Source organism: Neopelma chrysocephalum, unplaced genomic scaffold (genome assembly GCF_003984885.1).
Source record: "Neopelma chrysocephalum unplaced genomic scaffold, ASM398488v2 Primary Assembly neopelma1_76, whole genome shotgun sequence".
In the NCBI taxonomy this organism is placed as follows: Eukaryota; Metazoa; Chordata; class Aves; order Passeriformes; family Pipridae; genus Neopelma; species Neopelma chrysocephalum.
The window spans coordinates 12419271-12443962 of record NW_020897737.1 but is presented as its reverse complement, the minus strand read 5'-3'; the positions used below and the strand labels follow the sequence as shown (position 1 = coordinate 12443962).

The 24692-nt window shown below is 38.3% G+C and overlaps 1 protein-coding gene across 16 annotated transcripts in view; it reads right to left on the bottom strand.

Annotated features, from left to right (window-relative positions):
- Positions 1-24692, bottom strand: part of KDM6A (lysine demethylase 6A) — a 150986-nt gene that overhangs the window by 106062 nt on the left and 20232 nt on the right. For all 16 annotated transcript variants that reach the window (XR_003535132.1, XR_003535135.1, XR_003535134.1 and 13 more), the window contains exon 3: positions 10992-11100. Coding sequence is in view for 8 of the 16 variants with exons in the window: in XM_027689155.1 (XP_027544956.1) it covers positions 10992-11100 (109 nt within the window). In the remaining 8 variants the exon portion in view is untranslated. The remainder of the gene's footprint in view (positions 1-10991; positions 11101-24692) is intronic.

Here is a 24692-nt window from a genome sequence, read left to right as displayed (position 1 = left end):
CAGTCTAACAATGTAAGTTTAAAAACATTAAAAATAAGCATATTTCAGTCACATTCTGTAATTATGTTATAAAGGGCATTCACAATAACACAAGACATCCTCCTGTCCCAAAACAGTCCTTCCAGATTCAACTTCTTCCAGGTATCATTAATAACTTTTCAACAAAAAGGAATAATTAGGTTCTGAACATGCTAATGACTTTTCTTTCCTGAATAGGAACACACACACACACACACACACACACACAGTGAAACAGTTTTGTAATGCACCACACTTTAAAAAAAAAGAAAAAAGGATTTTTTTTTTTACTCAAGCAGTACCTATCCCCATTTTAAAGGTTAAAGCATATTTCAAACAGAGGTCAGCACCACCATATTATGCAAGATTAGGAAACTGAGAACTTCTTGTAAACTATTATTTTTTTAACAAAGTAACTACTGCAGTCAAATATAAAAGGTATATGGATAAAATAAAAACGTGAAAAGAACATTGAATACAACACTAAGGACTTACACTATGAAAATAAAAGGGAGAACTTTTTCACTGTAGCTGTTAAAATATACAGGGAGCACCCACATGAGCATAAATAATTAAACAAGAGATGGAATATGTTTCCTTAAAGCAGTTAAGGTATTGCTAATAAGTTTATAAAATGTCAACAGTATAAAAAATATATAAATAAACAGAAGATCTTTAAAAGAATAGGAAAAAAAGAAGAAAGCAAGAGAGAAACTGCTCAGAAACAAACTTGCCCAGGCAAATTTTAGCACCTTCATTTAATATAGGGAAAAGTTATTACAGAAAGGAGACTTTGCTCCATGATATTCTACCAGTTTTCAGTAAGAGTGCTGATTTTGCCAATGATTTTCTCTTCCATTCTTCAATAAAGTTGAACAACTTCCCCTAGGAATAGCTGAAGTGACCATTTCAACATGCCAAGCTCACATTACAAATAAAACCAAGCACATGGAAAGCGTGGACTGCTGAAGGAGAATTTCATGTTTACATGCTAAGAAGATAAAGCCTCTATTCAAAGAAAGGTCACTTTACCAGAGGAATTCAGAGGACACCACAGTCAGTGTCAGTGCCTGAAGTGCCCAATCCTATCCCTGGGTTCAGCAACCCCCAGAGATCCAGGCTTTGCCTCCAGGTTAACAGTATTCTGCTCCTCCTGAACTTCTTGCACATGAAATGCTAAAATTCTCAAGAGTTGTGCTGAAAATGCATAACGATGAATCATGGAAGTTTCCCTAACACCAGAGGTAGATGTCCCTTTCCTCCTTATGGAAGTCAGACAACTAGAAATTGTTGTTGATGCACAATTTCCGTATTTAATAAGTGCTCAACTTCCAGTAAGTTACCTGTGAAACATTATTTCAGCCCCCTTTACATCTGGATTAAATATCTGCTCCAAGAGCACTCAAGCTCTGCTGAAAAGGACTAAAGGAACAGAAAAAGAGAATTCAAGAAAACGGTTTTGGGGATTTTTTTGCCAGAGCCCACCTGAAACATCCCTAATCAAGCATATCCCCCTAAGATGAATCTTGCATATATGTTAGAAATATATAGTTATAGATATATATATATGTTAGAAATCAAATTATGAAAGCAAGATTTTTGAAGAACTAAACCAACCCAGTTTAAAAGCAGAACATGAACCATAAATATGAACCCTACCATACTTCCTAGTCCCTGAGTGAGCCACCAGGAAGAAGACATTTATCATGATTTCCATGGTGTACAAATTAGTAGCTTTTCTTAAAAAAATGTATCATGGAACTACAAGCAACTTCTCCCTTAAATTAACTTTTTATCTATAGGAAATGAGTGCAAATCCCTCAAAATGCAAATTTTATCCTGGAATAATAAGAAAAAAAGAGCAACTGGATCTGCTCAAGATCAAGCAACAGGAATTTTACACAAGTCCCTATGTGAAACACAGGGTGTGCTCTGGTTTACTAAAAAGTGAAAAAAACAGTCACTTGTGTCATGCACCACATTAGCAATATCAAAAAACCACAAACAAACAAAAACAAACAAAAAAACCCCCTCAGCACTAAATGTTGCAATGTTATTTGCACCTTTACTTTCCATCCAAGACTGGTCATTCCAAGGTGATAAAAGTTTTGTCACAAAACGATTCTATCAACTACTGCCCCTCTTTCAAAACAGGGTCAGCTCTCATTTTTACAGATACAATTGAACTACCCCATTTCAGTTAAAATGTCCTTTCAAAATATTATTAAATGAGTGCTTTGAAATCACTTTTGGGCACAGCAGGATTCTGCAGACAATCTTCTGATTAGGAACTTATTATTGAGCTTTTCCAATTCAGAAGTTTGCCACTGAAACTCTTACAATATGGAATTGTTGAACGATGCAAGAATTTTTTTTTCCACATCCAAAACACTCCTGAGCATCCAGAAAATGCAGGTCTGGACTCAGAAAGAACAGGACTGAGTGTCAGCTCAGTAGGACAGGTACATTTGTAAAATTATCTAGTCAACCACAGAAAACTCTTAAAAACACAAAGCTGACAGACCACATTCAGACACTTAAAAAAATACTGGACAAGTGACCCAAGAATTCCTAAAAGTGCTCAGTTACCTATTTCCCTCTTTCTGTCCAGTATTTCATTACTTATTGTATCAGTTTATACATCTCTCTCCAAAACCTTACAATCTACATTATTTTTCTGACATCCTTATGATCACATTTTTGAAAACCATTAAACCTGCTGAGTGGCAGACACAGCATTTTCATCCTTCCCTAAAGAGGGCAGGGAAGGGGTACACTCCAAAGGCAAATGTAGCTTTTCAAATCAATCACCATCAGCTACACTGCTTGATGAAAACAAAAGAATGCTTTCCTAAAATAGCTCTGAAAAACAAACACTGCCTTCCTAAAAGAATTACAGCTACTGATCAGCAAGAATCCTCCTCAGCTCAGGTTTGCTTCAGAACCCGTCTTTAATCCTCAGGCACCTAATGCAGAGCTGACCCTCAGTAAGTTCACACAGAGTCTACTGGTTTCCTCTTCTTACAGGTTTTTACAGACACCCAGAACTACCCACTTTGCAATGTGTGGAGTTACTTTAACCCTGACAGCCTTTATTATGTGCCCTGTAAGAGTGTGGCTTCCTCTCCTACCAAGAGATCAAGGGATATGTCAGAATCAAAACATGGGTAACACTTCTTTCTCATCCAGCCCTGTTTAAGATTCCTTGTGATTCTATCACATAGAGAATACAAAACAGATTTGACATAATTACCATGTAGGTGGTTTCAGGATTTTATTTATTTTTAATCTACTTAATTTCCTGAGAAATTGGCAAAACTTTATAAAATGCATAGTTGTTTCAGTAATAAGACAACCTCTCTTCATGCCAAGAGTTTAAGTACATAACCTAAACAAACAAGAAAGGTGAAAATGGGGAGCAAAATGTCTAGACTGAATGACACCCACCCACCTGGCATCTTTAGCACTTCTCAACACAAATCATGCAGTCACAGAAGGATGGCTTTTATGATCTGCTCCAACAAACCTACTTTTTGATACCTTAAAATTCAAGAGGCCTTCGAAAGTGAGGCAAACATGGAGCAGTTTGAGTATTTTAGTGCTTGAGTAAGGAAAAAGTGAACTAGATACTAACACCATCTAGTGGCACCTTGCAAGGCTAAATGTGACTAACACAGACTTTTGGCTAACTGAACTTGAAAACCAGCAAGCATTAACTGGATGACATGCCCCTGAAAGGAAAACTTCAAAACAACCCAAAGCTCCATATTCTTCTGCGTAAATCAATATGTGTTTTCTTAAATAGAATTATTTTTATTTTAATTTTTATGCAAGCACTAGTTGATGTGAAAACAAATAGTAAGATAGAAAATTAACTGAAGAACTGCACAATGGAAGCATTAAAAGGGCTTATCTTTTGCTTTAAATCTGACTACTTCCAGGAAAAAACAAACTTTCATTAAACACTTAGGAGACATATGCAGAATGTAGAAACAGCTTATTACAGTGCAATGTTTACCCACAAGAGTGTTTTAACCTAGCAAGATGAATACTGCTGAGACATAAAATTCAAGAAGTCAAAAGGTGAGGAAATTCCAAGGCTGAGTCAACGGAATTGACTTCACAGGGTACAAAACTGGCTGGACAGCCGGGCCCAGAGAGTGGTGGGGAATGGAGTTCCATCCAGCTGGCAGCTGGTCACCAGTGGGGTTCCCCAGGACTCAGTCTGGGGCTCAGTCCTGTTTAATATCATCCTCAACCACCCGGACAAGGGTTGGAGGGCTGAGGCCAGTGGTGTGAGGTTCAACAAGGCCAAGTGCCAGGTCCTGCCCTTGGGTCACAACAACCCCCTGCAGCACCACAGGCAGAGGGGATGGAAAGCTGCCCGGTGGAAAAGGATGTGGGGGTGCTGATCAACAGCAGCTGAACAAGAGCCAGCATGTGTCCAGGTGGCCAAGAAGGCCACTGACACCGGGCTGGCATCAGTGTGTCCAGCAGGGCCAGGGCAGTGACCCTCCCCTGAACTCGGCACTGGTGAGGCCACACCTCAGATCCTGTGTTGGGTTTTGGGCCCCTCATGACAAGAAGGACATTGAGGTGCTGGAGTGAGTCCAGACAAGGGCAACAGAGCTGGGGAAGGGTCTGGAACACAAGTCCTATGAGGAATGGCTGAGGGAGCTGGGGGAGTTTAGCCTGGAGAAAAGGAGGCTCAGGAGAGACCTTGATCATACTCTACAACTCCCTGAAAGATGGTTGTAGCCAGGTGGGGGGTGGATTAGTCTCTTCTTCCAAGCAACCAGTGACAAGACAAGAAGAAATGGCCTCAAGTTGCACCAGGTGAGGTTTTGATTGAATAAATGGAAAAATTTTGTCACCCAAGGGGGCTGTAAAGCACTGGAACAGGCTGTCCAGGGAAGTGGTGGAGTCCCCATCCCTGGAGGTATTTAAAAGATGTGTAGATGTGTTGCACAGGAACAAGGTTTAGTGGTGGACTTCACAGTGCTGGGTGAACAATTGGACTGGGTGATCTTAAAGGCCTTTTCCAACCTACTTGATTCTGCAATTCTATAATAACCAAAAAAACGTTGTGGAAGAGAGAGCAGCAAAATGCAGCTCAGGTCTTTTGTTCTAAGGCCTCAGGCAAGAGGTTGCTCCCTGTTTCCTCCAGAGATTTGTGCTGAAAGTACCGAAGAGACCATCAAAGAAGCCTAAAACATGTCTTCCTTTTAAACACAGAATGAAGGCAGACACACAAAGGCAATACAAGCACACATTTATGAAAGAAAAATCAGCAAACAGTCCTCTAAGAAATATTATTAACAACTGCACATCCTCATCTGGAAATACAATGCAGCAAAGTGGTGTGAAGCTCACTGTTCCAAGAAGTATTAAATGTGTAGATACAAAAGAGTTTGACAAGAAGTTTACAGATCCTTTAGGTCATGAACTCTATGAAGGGTCTTAAAATATTGAGAATATTAGTGAAGAAGAAACCCAATGGATTCTCATCAAGCTTAAAAATCCCTCAAAGAGCATATTCCACAAGAGGAATTTTAACAATTAAGTGCTTATTTAGAACACTGCCCCAAATAAAAATTTTCAGACAACCAGTCAACAACCATGTCACAGGTGTATTTTATAATAAAACTGTCTACTGCTAAACCCTGCTCCACACACACACAATTTATAAAGAACATTTTAATGATCTAAGCTTAAGATAACATTCTCCTTTCTATAGCAACCTGATGTAATGGTTTGAACCACCTGAAAATAAACCACCTAAAATTTAACTCCATCCTGAAGATGAAATAAACAGCTCTAAATAGAAGCAACTCAAATTCTACCAATTATTACCAATTACAAAAAACAAAATAAAAAACCTTAAACCTAAAAATCACTCTTACTTGAAAACAGTCATCTCTTGCTCAACTCATTCAGGTGGCTTTGCTGCTCAAAATCCATTCGAGTTCTTCAGGACTCATCAGTAAGACAGACCAGCCTGGCAGCAGCCAACACATAAACCCTGTTTATGTTGGGAAGTTCTCCCTTACGTTTCGTAAAATGACTCCTACTATCCTGTACCTCAGAGCACAGCACATGGAAATGCTCCCTAATGACAACACTTTCCTTCAAATTCCTAAAAGACTAAGACACTAACCACCACAGAGAAATTCTCTACAGTACTGCAACTGCCTTACAACCACACAATTTTACACATGAACAATCAAAAAGTGTTTAAATTTTGTGTTTAGGCTGCATCTTAATAAATGAGCTGCTCAATAAACATTCTGGGGTTTTTCTGGCATTTTTTTTTAATTTTAGCTTAACAATTACTAAAAAAAAATTCCCCTGCACTAAGAAACACTATCTTCTATAAAATATTTTTATATTAGTGCTTTTGACAACGCAGTCACTACCTACAATCAAAATAAGTATTGCTAAAACTGTTCAGACACAGCACATTTAGAAACGTGAACACCACTTGAGTACAGCAATAAGAATTATTTGAGTGCAGTATTTATTGTGCTTTACTAACTGTGGCATGAGTAATTGGAATGTTTGTCCCAAATCATTCATTAATTGCATTTTCTACTTCCAGGAATTTTGCTTAGAGAACAGCAATTCAAGGAGGCAAATTATGAAAGCACATCACCACTTGTGCAATTGTCCTCCAAGTCATGGGCTGGAACATGGTCAACACATGTGACCCTTCTACAAAAGGGATGACAGGTTCCCTAAGGAAAACCCAGATGATGTGAGAGTCCATGAGCTCATTAAACAGCAGTCAACTAGATCCCAAATCCTAAGCATCACTATCTACACACTCTGTACTTCTTATGGAAAGCAGAGTCATGAAATAAAAAATAATCTCCAACTAGAGATGTAGCATCAGTTTCCTTCAAGAGTAAAGCAAATAATTTTGGTAAGAACCCAGCCCTCCCAAGGAATGCAGTAGCAAACTAAGTTCACAGGTTTACACGGGGAGTCCTATCTGGATTCTCAATGCTCCCAGCATCCAAAAGCCTCCATAACAACCCAAGCAAAACCCAAGGTTGAGGTTTCACATTCTGGGGCAACTGCATCACATTTTTGTGCTGGGTTATTTTTCAGTTGGATCAGTTCCTCACACAGCTGCAGGCTCAGCTGTGCCAGCACAGACACGGGGGTGCCACTAAAGGCACGCCCAGGAACAACGGGTTTGGGAGCCTCCGAAACAATCCAACAGCTGGGGAAGAGCTGCCTCATTAAAAAAGAAAGGAGGAAGACATCAGATTAGAGTTAAGACAATGCTACTGAGGAAACAAAACACTTTTCCTCGCTGGGAGGAGAGAACATTCCCATTTTGGGAAACCCTGAAGCCAAATTCTGACCAGTCACAAGAGCAGAGAACCCATCCTGAGCATATGGGCTAAGCTGGATCCACCTGCCTTGGTCAGAAGTATCTGAACTCAAGTCATTGGCTCATAGGATTCAGAATATGCAAAAAGGACCTTCTCCTAACAGCAGCAGAGTGCCACTACAACAAGACAACTCCATTCCATGACTTCAGAGAAAGCCCTTTAGGTATCAACAGCCCTTCAAACTTATTACATTTTGGAAAAACTACAGGCTGCAGACCAGCTTCAGACATTTTAAAGGCTAGGAATTAAATTGGGATATTGCACTCTAAGCTCAGATATAATGAGAAGGAATCTCATCCAGTAATTTCTGATGTGAATTCAACTTCTGCTGGAGACAAGTACTTCTTTTTATGGAAAAAAAACAAAAGAAAAAGCATATTAAATCTGGACTTCAGTGGCTACATGACAGAAAACATAATGCACTTCAAGGGAAATTAATACATCATTTAACAGGTTTCATTAAAAATATAAATATATATGCTAAATATAATGAAGAGTTCAGCAGACATCAACTTCCTGCACTTTCAAAGGTAGCCTGTCCCTCACTGATATCCTCTGTGTATACACAGCAAGGGCTGTGCCTGGTTAGCTCCAATAATGTTGGTTTTATTCTGAAACCTGTCATGAATCTTTCTCAAGGTCACTCTTTTGCAGGGTATGAATCCTAGTTCTTATAAAGAAACAACTTACAGGCTTTTTTACCACATTCTAAAGAAGTATTAGCTACGTAAAAACACTAATACATAACAAATGCACCCGACTGCACAGTCCTTGGTTGTCAAAGTATTTGTGGAAAAAATGAGAGGGAGATCAAGAGAAGAAACTATCCACATGAAACCCAGATCTCCATCAACCCAGCACTGCTTCACCTTGACCACTGATGCCAGTTCTGCAGTCAACTAACAATTTTGTTCTGCTTCACACAAATTCTATTGCGTTTTTAAACAAAAACTTTGCCTTTATTAAACACACACTTTCTACGTTATACACAAAGGTGTACGTATTTCTTGAAGGTATTTAATTAAATAATAGGCTTCCAAGAAAAAAATAAAAGTTGTGCAGCATTACTCATGCTGCTATCTTGTGATATTTTATTAATTACATCCAATGTATTAAACACATCAACCTCTCCATAACTTTGTTCAAGACTAACTTCAGTTTTATAGTTCTGAAGATCATGCTTCTTCAGCAGTTTATACTTCTGGAACTTCAGGACTTAAAAACTGGATAAAATATACATTAGTGAGATCAAAATATTCTGAACTCTCTTTTCTGTTGCAAATCATTTAAAATTTAACTATAATTGCAACTAGAATGTATGATAATTAACTAACAGAATCCATAGCATGGAATAAAATTTATTTTTACTTTAAATTTATAATGCGACACAAGCATCCTACTTCTTTCAAACAACAGTAGTAAATTAATTATAGAACACCTATGACTTTTTGCATTGAGGATAATACTTTTACAGTCTTTGGTACTCGAGTTCAAAAACTGTTGTGAACAGGCACGTGTCCCTCACTTAATTAAAAAATCCTTTAACTTCTCTTTTCACATCAATTTAAATTTCTCCAGTATTATTTTCACTACTACCCCATTTCTTTGAAAATAAAGATACACTTTTCTTTTTTTTAATACTCCACAACTAACAAAGTTTTTTCTCTTCCTGAGACTTCTTTCATGATTGAGATGTGACTTTAAATAGGCATCTAAGAAAGTTTAAAGTATTTCAATTCAGATTTTTAATACCTAGATGTTTCTTCCCACATAGTTCTGCTCATGTTCATTTACAGTTCTGGAGAACTGGTATTTTCAATCATCATTTGGATTTTTTTAACACTTGTTCTTAAAAACCATATGCAGAGTACAAAGCAGACTCCCCATCAGTAAACCCTGCCTCTGATCCATAGCAACACCTGGTCCTGTCACTCTTAACTGTTATCAACTCAAAAGCAGAGTTAATACAGTTCAGCCCATAATCCTGTGCTGGTTTTGCTAAGTAAAATATATCTAGTAAGTCATACTGCACTCACATCACACCTAATTGTATTAGGCTAATCAGGAACAGCACTGTAAGCTGTTTGCAGAGGGGGTGGCAGAGTTTTCTTAAAATAAAACAAAACAAAATAAATACAAAAACATGGGATCAGACTATTACTTAGTAGATTCCACAGCAAACATGTTGCCATGTTCCCTTCACATCTTCCCATGGCTCTGCACTTGGTATAACCAGAGGTTATATTACACTAGTTGGCTGGGATGAGGTACAAGACAGATGCCTCAATCAGCCAAACCCTTCTGAATTTTCAGACTGAATTTAGATAACTGCAAATTCCTCCTGAGTAATCTTAAATCTAAACACTTCTCACTTCAAAAATGAAGGTCCCAGGAACCCAAACTCACACTGGTTTTTGTCAGACACAGTGAACCAGGGGACTCAGACACTGCTGTGAAACAACCCACAGCCAGCCTGAGTCACTGAGCAGTGCTTTTGAACTACCATCCCTTGTAATTCATTTCCCTGTTTCTACATCCCAAGGTAATTGTAAACTAGTATTTTTGTTTGGAAAAGGGTATGGGGTCGGAGTACGCATTTTCAGGTGAGGGTGTTGTTTGTTTTCCTCTACACAAAGTCAACCAGAACTGTATTCATATCAAAACTAAGAAGCAAAATCAATGAAAAAAGACTTCCCATTAAAAAAAAAAAAATTCCACCCTGTTCTAACTAGCTCTCACCCACACCTCTATAATCACTGAAAGGCAGGCAGCCATCAGACACTGGGACTGACAGCCACTGTGCAATGAAGTGGAAACAGGACAAGCTAAAGGTCTGGCCCTGTATCTCCGTCAGGAGCAGAGCAGAGTGTCTCTGGGAATCCACCCCACTACCAAAACCACTCTGCTGACCCACAAGCAATACAGCACAAGTAACATAAGGTTCTGTGTCCACTGGCTGCAATGATGGCCAAAAACATTTCACTAATTTCAAAGACTGATGAGCAGAGACCTAAAAAACCACCCACCCATCCCCAAGTCCTTACAACCCATTCTTCTAATCAATACTTAAAGCAGAGCTTCGAACAACCTCTGTGTGCAGATTTTTGCTTCCAAATGAACACTCTCAGCCCAGCCTTACCTGTTGAGGTTGTGGACATACATCAAGCACTAAGACAGGATCTCATTCTAAGCCCCTCTGTCCCCCACCATCCCAATAATCCTTCAGAGGCCTTGGGGGGGGCCTCAACTGCTTGTGCAGTCATGGAATAAAGAACCAGAAAAACAAAACAGGCACTGTGCTACAACTGCACAAACTGAAGAAGCTTCATATTCATACCTAAACCAGTAGTGCTTTGGTTTGATTATTTTTTTTCATTAAGGAAAAAAAAAAAAAAAGAAGTAAGAATACAACTGTTTTTCATAAAGACATCACCAGTCTTAATTTTTTCACAGGCTTTGAAATACAGTACAAACCAAGAAAACAGTGGGTTATCTTAATGTTTTTCATTCTGCTGTGTCACACCAAAGAACAATCCCCCAAAGACACTTATCAGAAGAAATAAAAAGTCTTACCTTTTGGATAATCTTCCAATAAGAGGTTGAAGTGACCTAACTGACAAAAGAAATCAGACTCGACCTTTCCTTCAGCTTTCAAAATTAGCGATTCATAGCAGCGAACAGCCTGGGAAAAAGAAATACGAGGTTTTCAAAATTCTGTATTTAACTAAGGCAAATAATACATTTTCTGAGAAATAATAAAGTTTCTTATTAGCCTGCAAGACAAGAAGTCTATAAACACTCTCAGTAACACAGCATCACTTTTCAAAGAAGAAATGTAATATTTAAGACGGAACAGATTCAGAAGCTCACTGATTGTAATGCAAATCATCAACATATGAACAGTACAAGTTTCCTCTGGTTTATTTGTGGCCATTCAATTTCCCCAACACAAAACAAACCTCTAACTTACATGATGGTTTTTTTCATTAAAAAAAAAAAAAATCAGTGAAATGAAAAATGATTGATTTTATTGATTTATTCTTTCCAATCTGCAAGAAAGAAACATCTCTGATTTTGTTCTCATTCTGTGTTGGGTTTTTTTCCCCCTAAAAAAATTCATTTTTCCTTCTACCAGTTATTTCATTCATTTTTGCTAAACTGAAGAACATGCTATCTCAACGTGCTTGCTTAGACAATTTATGTACCTTCACATTTATTTCCCAAGGTCTCATTCTTTTCAATTACCTCTATCATGTCATAAAATACAGTTTATTACCTTCTACTTACTACACAGTTACTGCAGACTAAGTAAAGCTAAAGTTAGAAACGTAAATCCAATTACAAATTAATTTTACTTTGAGAAAACTTGCCCCAGAAGCTTTTAAGTGGCACACACAATCAAAGGGTGTTCTGAGCTACAACATATATTTTTAACAAATTGAATTGACACCTTCTATCCACCAGAATGGCCATGACCTTTAACCTATTACATCCTTACCTCATGATACTGTTTACACTTTGGGAATGAATGAGTAAATAAATAAATAAAATCAGTTTCCCAACTTTCTGAACTTCCAGTTTCTTGGGTTTGAACGTACTGGCCATTAAACTGAAGCAGCTGGATAAACCTAAATGGAAGGAAGGTCTTTGTCCCAGCAGATGAGTTCACACTTTTCAAAAGCTTGACACACTTCCAATGAATTCTAATTCTAGCTCGTTAATCCATGACTTTCACCACCTCGTGGTCTGTTAAAGTTTCAAATTTGGTTGCAGTTATGAATGGTTTGATTTTAATATATCACAATCACAGGCTCTAATACTTAATCTGAAATGGGGGGTGGGGGGAGAAAAAAATCAAGCTGAATACTCAATTAGCAGTCTTGTCCATATTTAAAATCTACTTTGTGTAAACTTGTATTAATTACAGAACTGAGAAATGCCAAAAATTAAATGAGGAAATGTTAAGAAATAGTTTAAACACACCTGTGGAGAATCCAAATCACTGATCTAATTTGTTACAAGAGGGTCTCAATTTATATCCCAAGACTGAGATATATCACACACTTCCATTTACTTCCAAGTCCAGAAAAGCCTTATCTTATGGCTGTTTTCAGAGGCTAAGTTCTGATGAACAAAAACAAAGCGATGCTGCTACGGAACTGCAGCTGTATGTGTGGTATTACAATGATTTAATAAAGCCATTTAAATTACATATTTCAAACTCTGCAGCTCTTTGGCCATATTCCAAAGAGTTCAAATTGAGATGTGTATTTGCCTCTACATCAAAGAACTGCTACAGCACTTTTCCTTCATGCTGCAAGTTTTGCCTTAGCAAACTGCATTGGAAGGACTATAATTCTGTCCACTGTTGATCAAAGCTACTATTCCTTTAATTTCATTTCCATTACTATCAATACCTCTTGGAGACAGTCAATTCTCAACCTAAAGCACATGATCCTTGAAACCAGAAGCAAAGCATACAAATCTAAAGTTAGTTTCTTAAATCTGTGTATGTACTGACTCACCAGCTGAACCTGCTCCCACCTCCAAATATTTTAATGCATAATCTTAGTTTTGGGGCTGTGCTTCCTCTCTCCACTTTTTGATCTCATCTCTCCCATTTCTACAAATTGTACCAAAATTCCTGGTGGTGCCCCTAATATTACTGTCAGGTTGATTTGCAGACAGGCTTTCTGTTTTCTGATGAGTTGCAATACCTGCTGCAGCTGCTGAAGAGAATATTCACACTACGACAGTTTCTTAAATTAATATTTTTGTCTTCTCCAATTCAGTCACTGTTCAGAGCATACAGAAACTGCCACCACAGCAGGTAGCTTAGAAAAACTGTGGAGAGGAAGTTGAGGTAGTTACTTTCCTGAATTAGATGGCTACAGTTATTTCAGGAGAACCTGACTTCATGAACAAATATAACAGGATTTTTCTGTACAGATGTTCAAGGAAATTATAAATCACACAAACTTAAACACCTCAGCATCTGGGGACCTTCAGTGTTTCCCCAGCTCCTTTTTAAGCAAACCCTCATTAAAAGATGTATCACAAGTATCTGAAGCAGTGTGTATAGCAGGGATACAAAAACCTGTGCCCAAGCCTTTCACACATCTCAGATCAATTCTCAACGAGGCAGAATTTCCTTTGCCTTAGAATACACGCTGAAGATACTGCTAAGCCATCTCACTAATGCTGGCACAAAGCAAGGCCTAAGACTCCAGAACTTCCCCTTTAAGCCACAGTTAACTGTAAGTTTTCTGTTCCTGTAAGACCAATTCAATCACACCATTAAAAGCAAACCCTCCCAGCCGACCCCTCACCTGTTTGCAACATTATCAGGAAAACACTTGTTTTTATGCAAACTTAACTAGTGAAGGTTGTTTGTTTCAAATGAATTTTTAAATTCTCTGAGCACATTGTAACAAAACGAAACAGAAACCAAAACCAAGTTTTATTTCCTTGGCGGGAACACCAAGTCAGCCTCCGTGTCTCAGGTTAGTCCCTACGTGGCTCTTGTTCTTCCCAGTAGATTCACCCAGACAAACTGATTTATCCAACTTTGGTTTTGGTCAAGAAACTTTCTTCCCCATCAGACCAGTTCACAAGCATCTTAAGAAAGTAATAAGTACTTTTCTGCACAGCTAGGAATTTGTCTCTTTGTTGAATGAACAGATATAAAGAGGGAGGACACAACTACATGTATTTGTATATGGCTTCTTTGAAGGAATAATCAAAAGATCAAGTTTCAGTGGATCTTTAACTGCCAAGGCCACCTATTATACCACTTGTGCAATCCATTTAAATTATCCAGAGACACCAAGAATTCTGAGGAAGTTAAAAACCCCTGAGGTTTTTACATATTGTTATTTCTCCACACTGTATGATCGCTAAGTGCACTCAGTGGAGTCAGCCTTGAGAACTGCTAATATTGACAAATGACCAAGAAAGGAAAAGAGCCTGGAATGAAAAGGGAGATTGCTATACAACATCATACACTTCCTTCCCTTTGTTCAAGGCTGCATGAAGATAAAAGGGAAACCTGAAGAATTTAGGAGCTTGGCAAAATAAGCACCCGAAGCTACTTTGCAGTGTGGCAATCAGAGAAGAAGCAGGAAACCAACACAGGAATGGCTGCAGGAAACAAACTGGTTTATATGACACCAAAAAAGTAACAATCTTCATGTTGTTTGCCACCTTCAACTGAAGTAATACACTTTTTGTATTTGCCATACGAGTTCTCTCTTATGACATCAGAGTTTGTGACTGGGGGCATCCTGATTTCACAAATTCAGCCACCAGTTCTCAGGACACCTTTAAATACAACATAGTGAAGAAAAAGGTTTACTGTGTTTGCCAACTTGGAAAAAGCCAGCAGAACACTCACATGTGTTCACAAAAGGAAAAGTAATTCCAGTATCACCTTTACAATGCGCTACCAAAGCCTTGTGTGTTCACTACTTGTTATTCCAAAGGGAAAAGAATGATATATTTTTTTTATCTGTTGTAAGATCATTCGCCCCCCTCCCCACACTCACAAAAAAAGCCCCAAACCAAAAAAAACCAACCCCATAAAGCAAACGCCAGTTTTGGCTCGTATGAACATCATATCATTTCATGAATAAAAGACCCTAGATTTGGAAATATACCATAACAAGTAAGCAAATAAATAAATAAGCCCAACCCAAAACAATCTAACAGATAAAACCAGAATTCTAAATATTGTATACAGGAGTCACTGAAACACATTACAGCTCTGCTTTATAAAGGAAAAGGAAGGACAATGTTATTTCTACCTCAACTAATATGAAGAAAAAAAACTTTACCATTATCACTGGTTGTAATTATTTCTATTTTGCAGCACAAATTCAAACTACTGCTAAAAAGGTGTACTAAAAAGAAGGGAAAAAAATCAATACAGCTTGTTTGAATTGTTTCTAAAGAAGACAGTGGAATGATATCCTTTCTTAATTATGACAAGCATGACTGACTATGAAAGCAAGCAGGGCTAAATGGCCAAACATGACAAAATGTTAATTCTTTAATATATTAATCATATGAAAATGGGGGAGTGCACTAAGTCAGCAGATTTTTACTTAAAACATAGAAAAAACACTGGCAACTACAGAGAAGCAAAAAGCTAGCAATTTAAACTGTTAGCATGGCAACAGCTGGGCAGTAATACACAGTGAAAGAAGTTATTTGAATTTTACTGGGTAATAAATGAACAGCTCAAGAAAAAGATAGTGTTTTAATGCAGATAATATAGTGTAAAATGACAAATTCAAAGCTTCAAGATGTTAAAGATGTTCCTAGAACCTTCAAGTTCACAAGAGAAAATGCTATTGTATAGATGAACTGGGGGAGGGTGACAAAAAAAACAGTTGCTGCTCCATTTTCCTTGATTCTCCAGTGACCCAACTGGGCTTTGAGAGCAGGTAATGAAAACTGGAAACATGAAGAAGATTCCTCGTGAAAAAATTTGAAGAGGGAGATGTCAGTGGACTCTTCACAAATGAAATACATACTACACTAATGGTTAGAAATGGAACATTAATTAGGTCTCAAAGGATATTTTATCCTCCTGGCAAATGAAATAACTACGTGGCCACTGAAGTGATGGTCACACAATCCACTACCAGTCAGTCAGAGAAAGGCAGAAGTGTCTGTGTGTGCTGGGCTCGTTTCCCTACCTCAGTGTCAACAGAGGATGTTCCAAAATGCTTCTCTTCCCACCCCTTTCTCCAAGTCACGTGATTTTCTAACAATGACAGCTGCTGCCCCAAGAACCTCCTGGTGCAGTTCCAGCTCATGCTCTGCAGCAACAAAAGTGTGAACAAGGCAAAGATCACTTCAACTAAGCAAGAAGATGACAACCCTGAATTCCTCAGAAACTAAACTATTTTTTCCACCATTAACATCACCTCCTGAGCTGTAGATGACTTAAAAGAACACCTCATTTACCTCTGCAGAGAAAAGTATACCATTCTTATTTGACTGAAGATAACCTAAATTAATGCAGCAGCTCCTCCACTGAAATCTCTTATATTATATACTGGCACAATATTCTTAACTTCCCCTACTTTCTTACTCAATATCAATTCCCACTCCAGCTTTCAAAGCTTCTTTATATGCTCTTTGTGATGCTCATATTGTGTTATAAAATTTCTCCCTCAGTTTAGCACGTTGACTCTCTTGTATTTCATGTATGGACTATACTATACAAAAGCCTCAATAAGACTGGTAAAAGTACAGTGTGCTGAACACAGAAATGCTCACACTCCAAAAGACTCAACCTCAAGGAGGAAAAACATGGACTGGCCTCTTCAGTAACTCTTCTTGCAAAATTTCTATGGTATATTGGAACATCATGCATTTATTCTAGTCAGCTAATAATATTTAAGGGCAAAGTCCTCATCATTTCAGGGACAATCAGTAAAGAATGACACAAACTGATCCTCCTCAAACAGTTATCAAGAAATGTATCAGCAATTTTGAGTAATTTATTTTCTTATCATTCCTGCTTCATCAAACTGGACTCAAGAGTAAACAGTGCAAGCAACAAAGAACAGTTGCACACACTGGCTACGTGCACAGTTCGATGGCAAAATTATGATTAAGTTTCTTTAAAAGCCACTACTGTGGTCTAGGACTTTCCCACTTTCAGATTCTGCTGAAGATGTAAAATATTTCTTTCAAATGATGCCTATGGTAGATGAGAGAGGACACAGCAAACAGCAAAAGCAAGGTCAAAGTTGCCAAGTTTACAAGTGAAAATTAACATTAAGTTAATTATCATTGAAAACCGAGGGATATTGCTTCACAAAAAGCACAGAACTGTAGAACAGAATACAAAATAGAATACATGCAAATCAATGATTAAATGGAGAAAAGTGACATTTTAGCAGAGAGTAAAAAGCCCAACTTGCCTCCACTGAATACAGAACACTTATTATAAGACATTCTTGACAAGTATTTTCTGCCAGACAGATGTAAACTCAATAGTTTACATATTAAAAATAGTTTACATACATGAAATACAGGAAGCTTAGTCATTTGCAGCTGACAGTGTCCATAACCAACTGCATTTCAGGAAAAATCTGTTGACTGGAGTTCATGCAGTGCATCACTCTGCATTAATTCTGAGATCACCAGGAGGATGCAGCCCCTCTGTTATTTCTCACAAATACAGGAGAAAACACTTACAAACACCCACATATATGTATGTATAGACTTACCTACATCATTTCTACAAATCCTAAATTACCAAACAGAATCCTATGCTGTCCCTGAAAACATCTCATTATCAGATGACTCAGGAGATTATGACGCATTGTGTATGGAATTTCATTATTCCAAATCCTTCATAATTAATCTTTAAAAAAAAGAAAACACACCTTTTTTTAAAAAAAAAGGTAGATTTTTCATAGGCAATTGAAACAGATTATTTTTATCTGACACTACAGGAACATCTTTTTGGCTATTTTTACCATAATAAGTCTATTTCAAATAGAATTGCAGAACCTTATTTTAGCAGCTGTTTGAGCTCATGAATAGTTCACCACACTCTAAAATTTAAGACCACTAAATCTGATTTTATTCTATTAGTTCTTACCTATCCTAACACAGAACATCACAACTAAGATGCAAGCATGTCATACTTCAGAACACTTAAACAGTTAATACTGATATATATATATATTTTAATGTTATACCAGTTTTATCTAGTAGTCTACCGAGTTCCACCTAGATTTTAAGCTAGATATGACACAACAAATAAACAGCTGGTTTTGTTTTCATTGGGTAAGTAACTTTGGAAATACAATTCAAATCAACACAGAAAAAAACCCAAACAAACACAGAAACCCACCCATAATTCAAGCCAGAGTGTGCATTAATAGTTGCCTGTTTTGCCTAAGGAAAAAACACCTCAAATTTTAAATATGAATAACTTATTCATGCAAAGGTCTCTGGATCTGGACAAGTCTTTGGGAATGTAACACTATCAGCCACCAAGCATAAAAATGATAATGAAATAAAGAATAAAGTAGCGTGGAAGAAAAGGTATTAAATAGAGAACAACGTGCATTTATATGGACAAGACAATTAAAAAGACTGATACAACAAACATATTTGTGACAGTAAGTTTCAGACTACAGAGAATTATTTTCTGTGCTGTTCTTTGAATACAAGGCAACATAAAAGGACAACTATTATAAAATCTTTAAAAACTACCACCAATTGCCCTGCTCTGCTAAACCTGCACAGTCTAAACTTCAGCCCCAAAAGGGTTCAAGCACCAGAGATGACCTGGTATTCAGGAATAAATACTGGTGGTAGCTTAGTCTGAAAATACAAGGAAAAGAAGATTTATTTTAGAAGAATGGAAGTGAAAATGGGTCAGGAGCTGTTACATCAAGGAAGTGTAAAAACTAATGCTAATAGGGTGGGAAGTGTGGAGTTTTCAGCACCACAGGAGACATAAAATTGGTAAAGGTACATTAAGACACAAAGGATAAAAAGAAAAAAAAGTCCAAATGGAAGGAGCCTGGTTTCAAATACTGAAATACCATTATTTCAAGGAGTCTCAGAATTCTGGTACTTCTGAAATTAGCACTGCCAATGTACCAGAAGGGTCCTCCCCAATGATTTTCCATCACGTCCCCAAAATCTCCCATACAGGTACACTCAACATATCACCTGCCTTTTCCCACAGCCATTCACATTTACTCCTCTGCAGCTGTCTAATTTTGCTTCCGCAATTATGCTCACATATAAAAGCGAGAAACATTGGAACATAACTGCACGTGCATGAAAAGTAGCCTGCATAGAAAAATGTTTTGGAGACCTTTATGCCCAGTAAACATCTTGAAAATCTCCACATTAATTCCCATGAAGAGCCATAACCCTCCTCTGCTAATGCCAGCAAACACCCAGCCTTATCCCTCACCTTCCCTCCCTCATGTGGCAGTCTAAAAGAGAAGAAACTGAAATGAGGAAATAAGAGGAATGCAGTCCTCTGGATACAGTCCACAGCTAATGAGCAGCACCACTTCTGAACCAAGAGCTGGTGAACCTCATTCCAGGGGGAAAAAAAAAAAAGTGTATTTCTGCTATGCAGCAGTAACAGGTGGGGGAGGTACATTCATACAGATTTCAGATTTTATATTTATGCACTACAAAGTCCAAGTCCAAATTATTTTAGCTGTTAGCAAGCATTTGCATCATAACATGCACTAAACACCAGGTAAAATAACAATACTCTCAAAAATTGCTCAGTAACTGGTCAGAGTCTTTAGATAAATAAAACTTGGTACTGAATTGTCACAGGCAAAACATCCTAAAGAATCCTGGAGCTGCAGGGTAAACAGCCATGCAGGTTGTCACCACAGACTGTTTTAATTAACATTCCCCTGGAGCTGGATATAAGAACTCCTTGAATAATGCTTCCCAACCCCATCAAATCTGACATCCAATATACAGAAATACCAAGTGGAAAAACATTTATAAAGCTTAATGACAATTCTCCATGTATCTGTACATCTTCTCAGGGATACTACTGAACTGGGAAACAGGGTCTGCTTCAAAGGACACAGCTCCTGTTGAGTGCAGCAGGTCAGAAACCAATCCTATTATTGGGGTAAATGGGATGCACAAAAAAACCCACCCCAAACATTAAAACCATCTGGTATGGATATTGATTTGAAAAGACCAAGAATTCAGGCACTTGCCTTATTTAAAATAAAGGTTTAAGTTGTCCATACTCACAGCAAATGCCTTAAGGGTCAGATTCCAGAGTCAACCTCACCTTTAAGCCAAAAGTCACCACGACGATGCTCAGCAGGACAGAGGCAGAACAACAGACACTAAGCTTCCAATTAGACAACTTAGAGAACTCAGCTCCCTACCCACAGCTACAGTATGACCATGGGTAGAAAAGGTGAATTTTATGATTTAAAATGAACAACTGGATAAAGAAAAATGGAATCCTTTAGAGGAGGGTACTGAGGAGTTTGGGGCCATGACATCACCCGTCTTGGCTGAACTACAAACAGACTAAACTACGAGTTCTTCTCAATTCCATCATGACCACCAAGTCAAACCAGCCACACCTAACTCCTGAAAATGTAACTCTGATTATAAAAAAAAATAAAATGGTTAAAAGTTGTAATAGATTTCAACTTTAAACAGAATAGGTTGAAAATTATGAAATAACTGAATATCCAAAACTGGCTTCCTCATCTTCAAACCACAATCAAGTATAGAATTTTATGAGTTTATCACAAAACTGCCTTAAAAATTAGTCACTACACTCAAGGAAAAGCAATACACATCCCAAACATACTTGTTTCCAAAAGTCAATCTCCTCAACTTCTCAGATTAAAAAAAACAACTAGAAAGAAATTTACACACAATTCACTACCCTTACACTGCTCATTACATTTGCCAGTCCATCACAGGAAATAGCTAATGGCCATTTATTTCTTAAAACTATTTGTAGACTGGAAAATCAAAAACTGGACAATGCAAGTGGAATTCCACTGTATGGAACCCCAAATCTTTAACCTGGAGTTGATCTTGGATTGCATCCACGCTGCTTTCCAGAGGGACTCAATCGGTACCTCCAAGCACTCGGAACACTGCTTGTCTCTCACCAGAGAGAAAACTCAAAAATCTTTAAGCAATCAAACTGCTGGGAAGCATTTTATAAACCTAATGAGGTGTGAAATCCATCACCAGAGATCTGAAACGGGACAAAGTACCCAAAAAGAGCAGGTGTGCAGACCAGCATTCAGGAAGTTTGAGGGCTGTTGGCACCATCTGTAAATCAGGATGTCAATGTGATTCATACACCAAACACCTCTGAAGAGCCCCTTATGATACATTACTGTGGGGTTTGCATTTAAAATGAAATAATTATATAAATAACTGAATTATAGACATTTCAGACATTTGCTGAGAAACTTCCATTTCTGATGAACATGCCATACTCCACAGGATTCACTCCACAGAAGATGAGGTGTTTTCCTAAGTTCTCACTCTTCAACTAAAGCTGTCATGACTTGAGCCTTTAGACGAATGATCAATTCTGACATTATTTACAGTGGCAGACATCAATTTCCATTACACATTAATGCCAAACCTTAGAATGAACTCCAGCAGTTTCACAGGCAAAATGGTTTCCAAAATGCAACCAACTTGAAGTAGCAAAAAATGCAGAAACTAGCGAGCCAGGGCATAAAGTCACTAAAAAGTGACAGTTCCTTAACACTCCAAAATTGACTGTCTTCCTTTTTAAGGTTTTGGATGAACAGGACACACCCATGTCTCCTATTTCACTGTCACTAATCTACCTTCGTTTACAGGATAAATTCACCTTCAAAGCACTCAGTGACCTGATCATAGATCTCTGTATTGACAGAACACACCAGTGTGACAACTGCCGCTAACAAGAACACTTCACAATGCAAGAAAAGCTTATTTCCGCAGAAGACTGGATTTTTTTCAAGTACTGGCCCCAGGGAGTCAAACTAATCATTATTAGAAAAAGTATGTGGAAAGGTGCACACACACTTCTACACTTGCCTTCATTAATATACATAAATACCCCACCTTATACTGTAGAAAAATCCCTGTCAAAACACCCTGTCACCGTGAACAAGCAATTCCCTAGAGAGGAAACAAGGAAAACAGCAAAACAAACCAAAAATCTCTAAGAGTCAGACACTGAATTAAGTTCTAAAGAGTGCACTGGGCACAGCTGCAGAAGTGGCAAATAAAAGCTCAGACAGAGTAAAGGATTGAGCAAGAGGGAACACACGAAATGAAACCCTCGTCAGGGGAACAGCAGAGAAGGGAAGCTGAGAGATCACAATTTACTCAAGCCCTGAACGACAGCACCTTCTTCACTGCGTTATCCTTCCATCCCTGCTCCATCTGGCAGCACAACAGCCTCCCATCATTACCCACCCAACACACAGCATCCCCACCTAATAATCACCTCAGCCCTGCCAGTCACTCAGGGAACAAGTGATTATCCCTCTGCAGGGAATGTTTGAGGAGGATGAAAAAACACAAAGGTGAGAGAGTTTAGGAACATTTGAAAATGCATCAAATTTAAATTAAAGACATTTTCAAGTAATCATAAAAGGCAAAGGGTAGCATGCAGGTCAGTCCCAAATGTCAATCTTTGTAAGCCTTTTATTTTAAAGTGGCAACTGTAGTACAAAAGGTTCATTTTTCATAGCTTTCTGCAGTAACGGATTTACTTATATCTAAAAAAAGCAAACCCCATCATTCTGGACCACCTGTGGTTTGTCCTGTGCAAGCAACAGGAGGTGTGTAACCTTTATGCTTAAGGCTGGAAACATGAACAACACCTGGACGTGCAAGACAGAATATTTATGTTTTCCTAAGGCCACAGATGGAGAACTGGGATCTCACAAGGCACATGTGGCTGACAGGAAAAAACTCCTCACTAGCCAGGCCTGTGCTGCTCTTCAGCTCATGCAAAGGCTCAACTGCTTCCATCTTCTTGGTCAATTAGCTGGGAACAGCTATGGGAGAACAAACGCCCTCAGCCAGCATGGGAAGGGCCAGCAGCACTGACTGGGGGGAGGAGGGCAGCAGACAGGGGGGCTTCCTCCCTTATTTATCTGCTCTCCTGTTCCTTCCTCTCCACATGCTGAGCAGGTAGAATTGCTCCTTAAGGAAGGCCCAGGCCTGCAGAAAAAGTAGAACCATGAGGCAGGTAAGCCAAGGAGGTGACAAGGAGTCCTGGGCTCAGGGGAGAGCACATCTGACTTAAAAAAAACATTACAGTACACTGAAAATGTTTCAAACTTTTTTTTGCTGTGAGATGACTTGAAAACCTCAAAGTTCTTTGTGGAATATTAAAAGCAAGTTTGAAGCTCTTGTTGATCTTATTTCCTTGCTTCTCCAGATGTGGAGACCTGGTTGCTAACATTATGTTAGTCCCTCTCACACCCAGGTAGACTCAAAGGAGCAAACCTCAACCCCATTCTCCTCACTGCCATAACACTTACAACAGCTCTGTTATGCTGCACATGTGCAGCAGGAGTAAATAAATTTGTCAAAATTTATTCCTTCTGTGTAGTAATGGAATGAGATTTGAGACTCTGGATCAGTCTTCTGCACTTTTTTCATGTACAGTTCAACATGCTTTCGTTTTTCTTGTGAGTCAGACCAAGCTCCACCAAAAATCCATTTTCACAGGTATTAAATAGTGACTAAGTAGCACAAAAACCAACATGAAAGGTTGCTGTAATATTAAGTACACTTATTGGTGATACCCTATCAACCTACCATTACCTCCATAATTTGCAGTGATAAGATATTGGCCTTTGGACTGAATTTACAGTATTATTTTAGGTCTATCACCTATAAATGAGGTGAGGACATTGCAACTCCAAACCACACCCATCATCACGCCACAGATGGATTTTGAAAGGCAATCCAAGAGACACGTAGCAGTAAAACACTACACAGCCATGTAAGATCCTGAACTCTGCAACAGGCTTATTAAAACTGCTCAAAAAAGCCTCAAGTACATTAATTATTGGATTATGGGGCAACAAACCAAGATTAGAAAAAGTACATGGAAAGGCAGATGAAAAAAGCATTCGCAATTCTGGAGTTGAACAGGAGATAAAGTGCCAGCAAAGTTAAAGTAAGATGACCATGATAAGTCAGACCAACAGTCAGCCCAGTGCTGCAGCCTGCCTTCACATTTACTTCAACAGCACAGGTACCAAAATAGCAATAATAAAAGATTAGCACAACGGTATTTTTTTCTAAATACTTTTCCAGGCTGCACCAATTTAAGTTCAGGAACTTCCTGGTGGTACTGCTGTTCTCAACAGCTCTTAATGGATTTTCCTTCCATTAATTTTCCCCATTGCTTTCTAAACCCATGTCCACTCATTTCACACTAACGCCAGTCGACAGCAAGCAGTTCCACAGATTAACTGCAGGGAACCATCTTGTTTTGAATCTGCTTTCCTAGTAGTTTCAGTTGATATTCTCAAGCTTTTGCAGTAGAAGAGACAGGGAAAAACCTTTTCTAGAAGTCAAAATATTAATACCATCTCAGCAGGTTTGATCTACAGCATTCTATACAATTTGCCTTCATTCAGAAAAGATAGAAGTTAAATAAATTTAGAAGAGAACTGCAGGGATAACAGGAAAGAAGAGTCTCTCCTGCAAAAGGAAGTCAAAACAGCTCAAATTATTTACCTTAGCAAATCA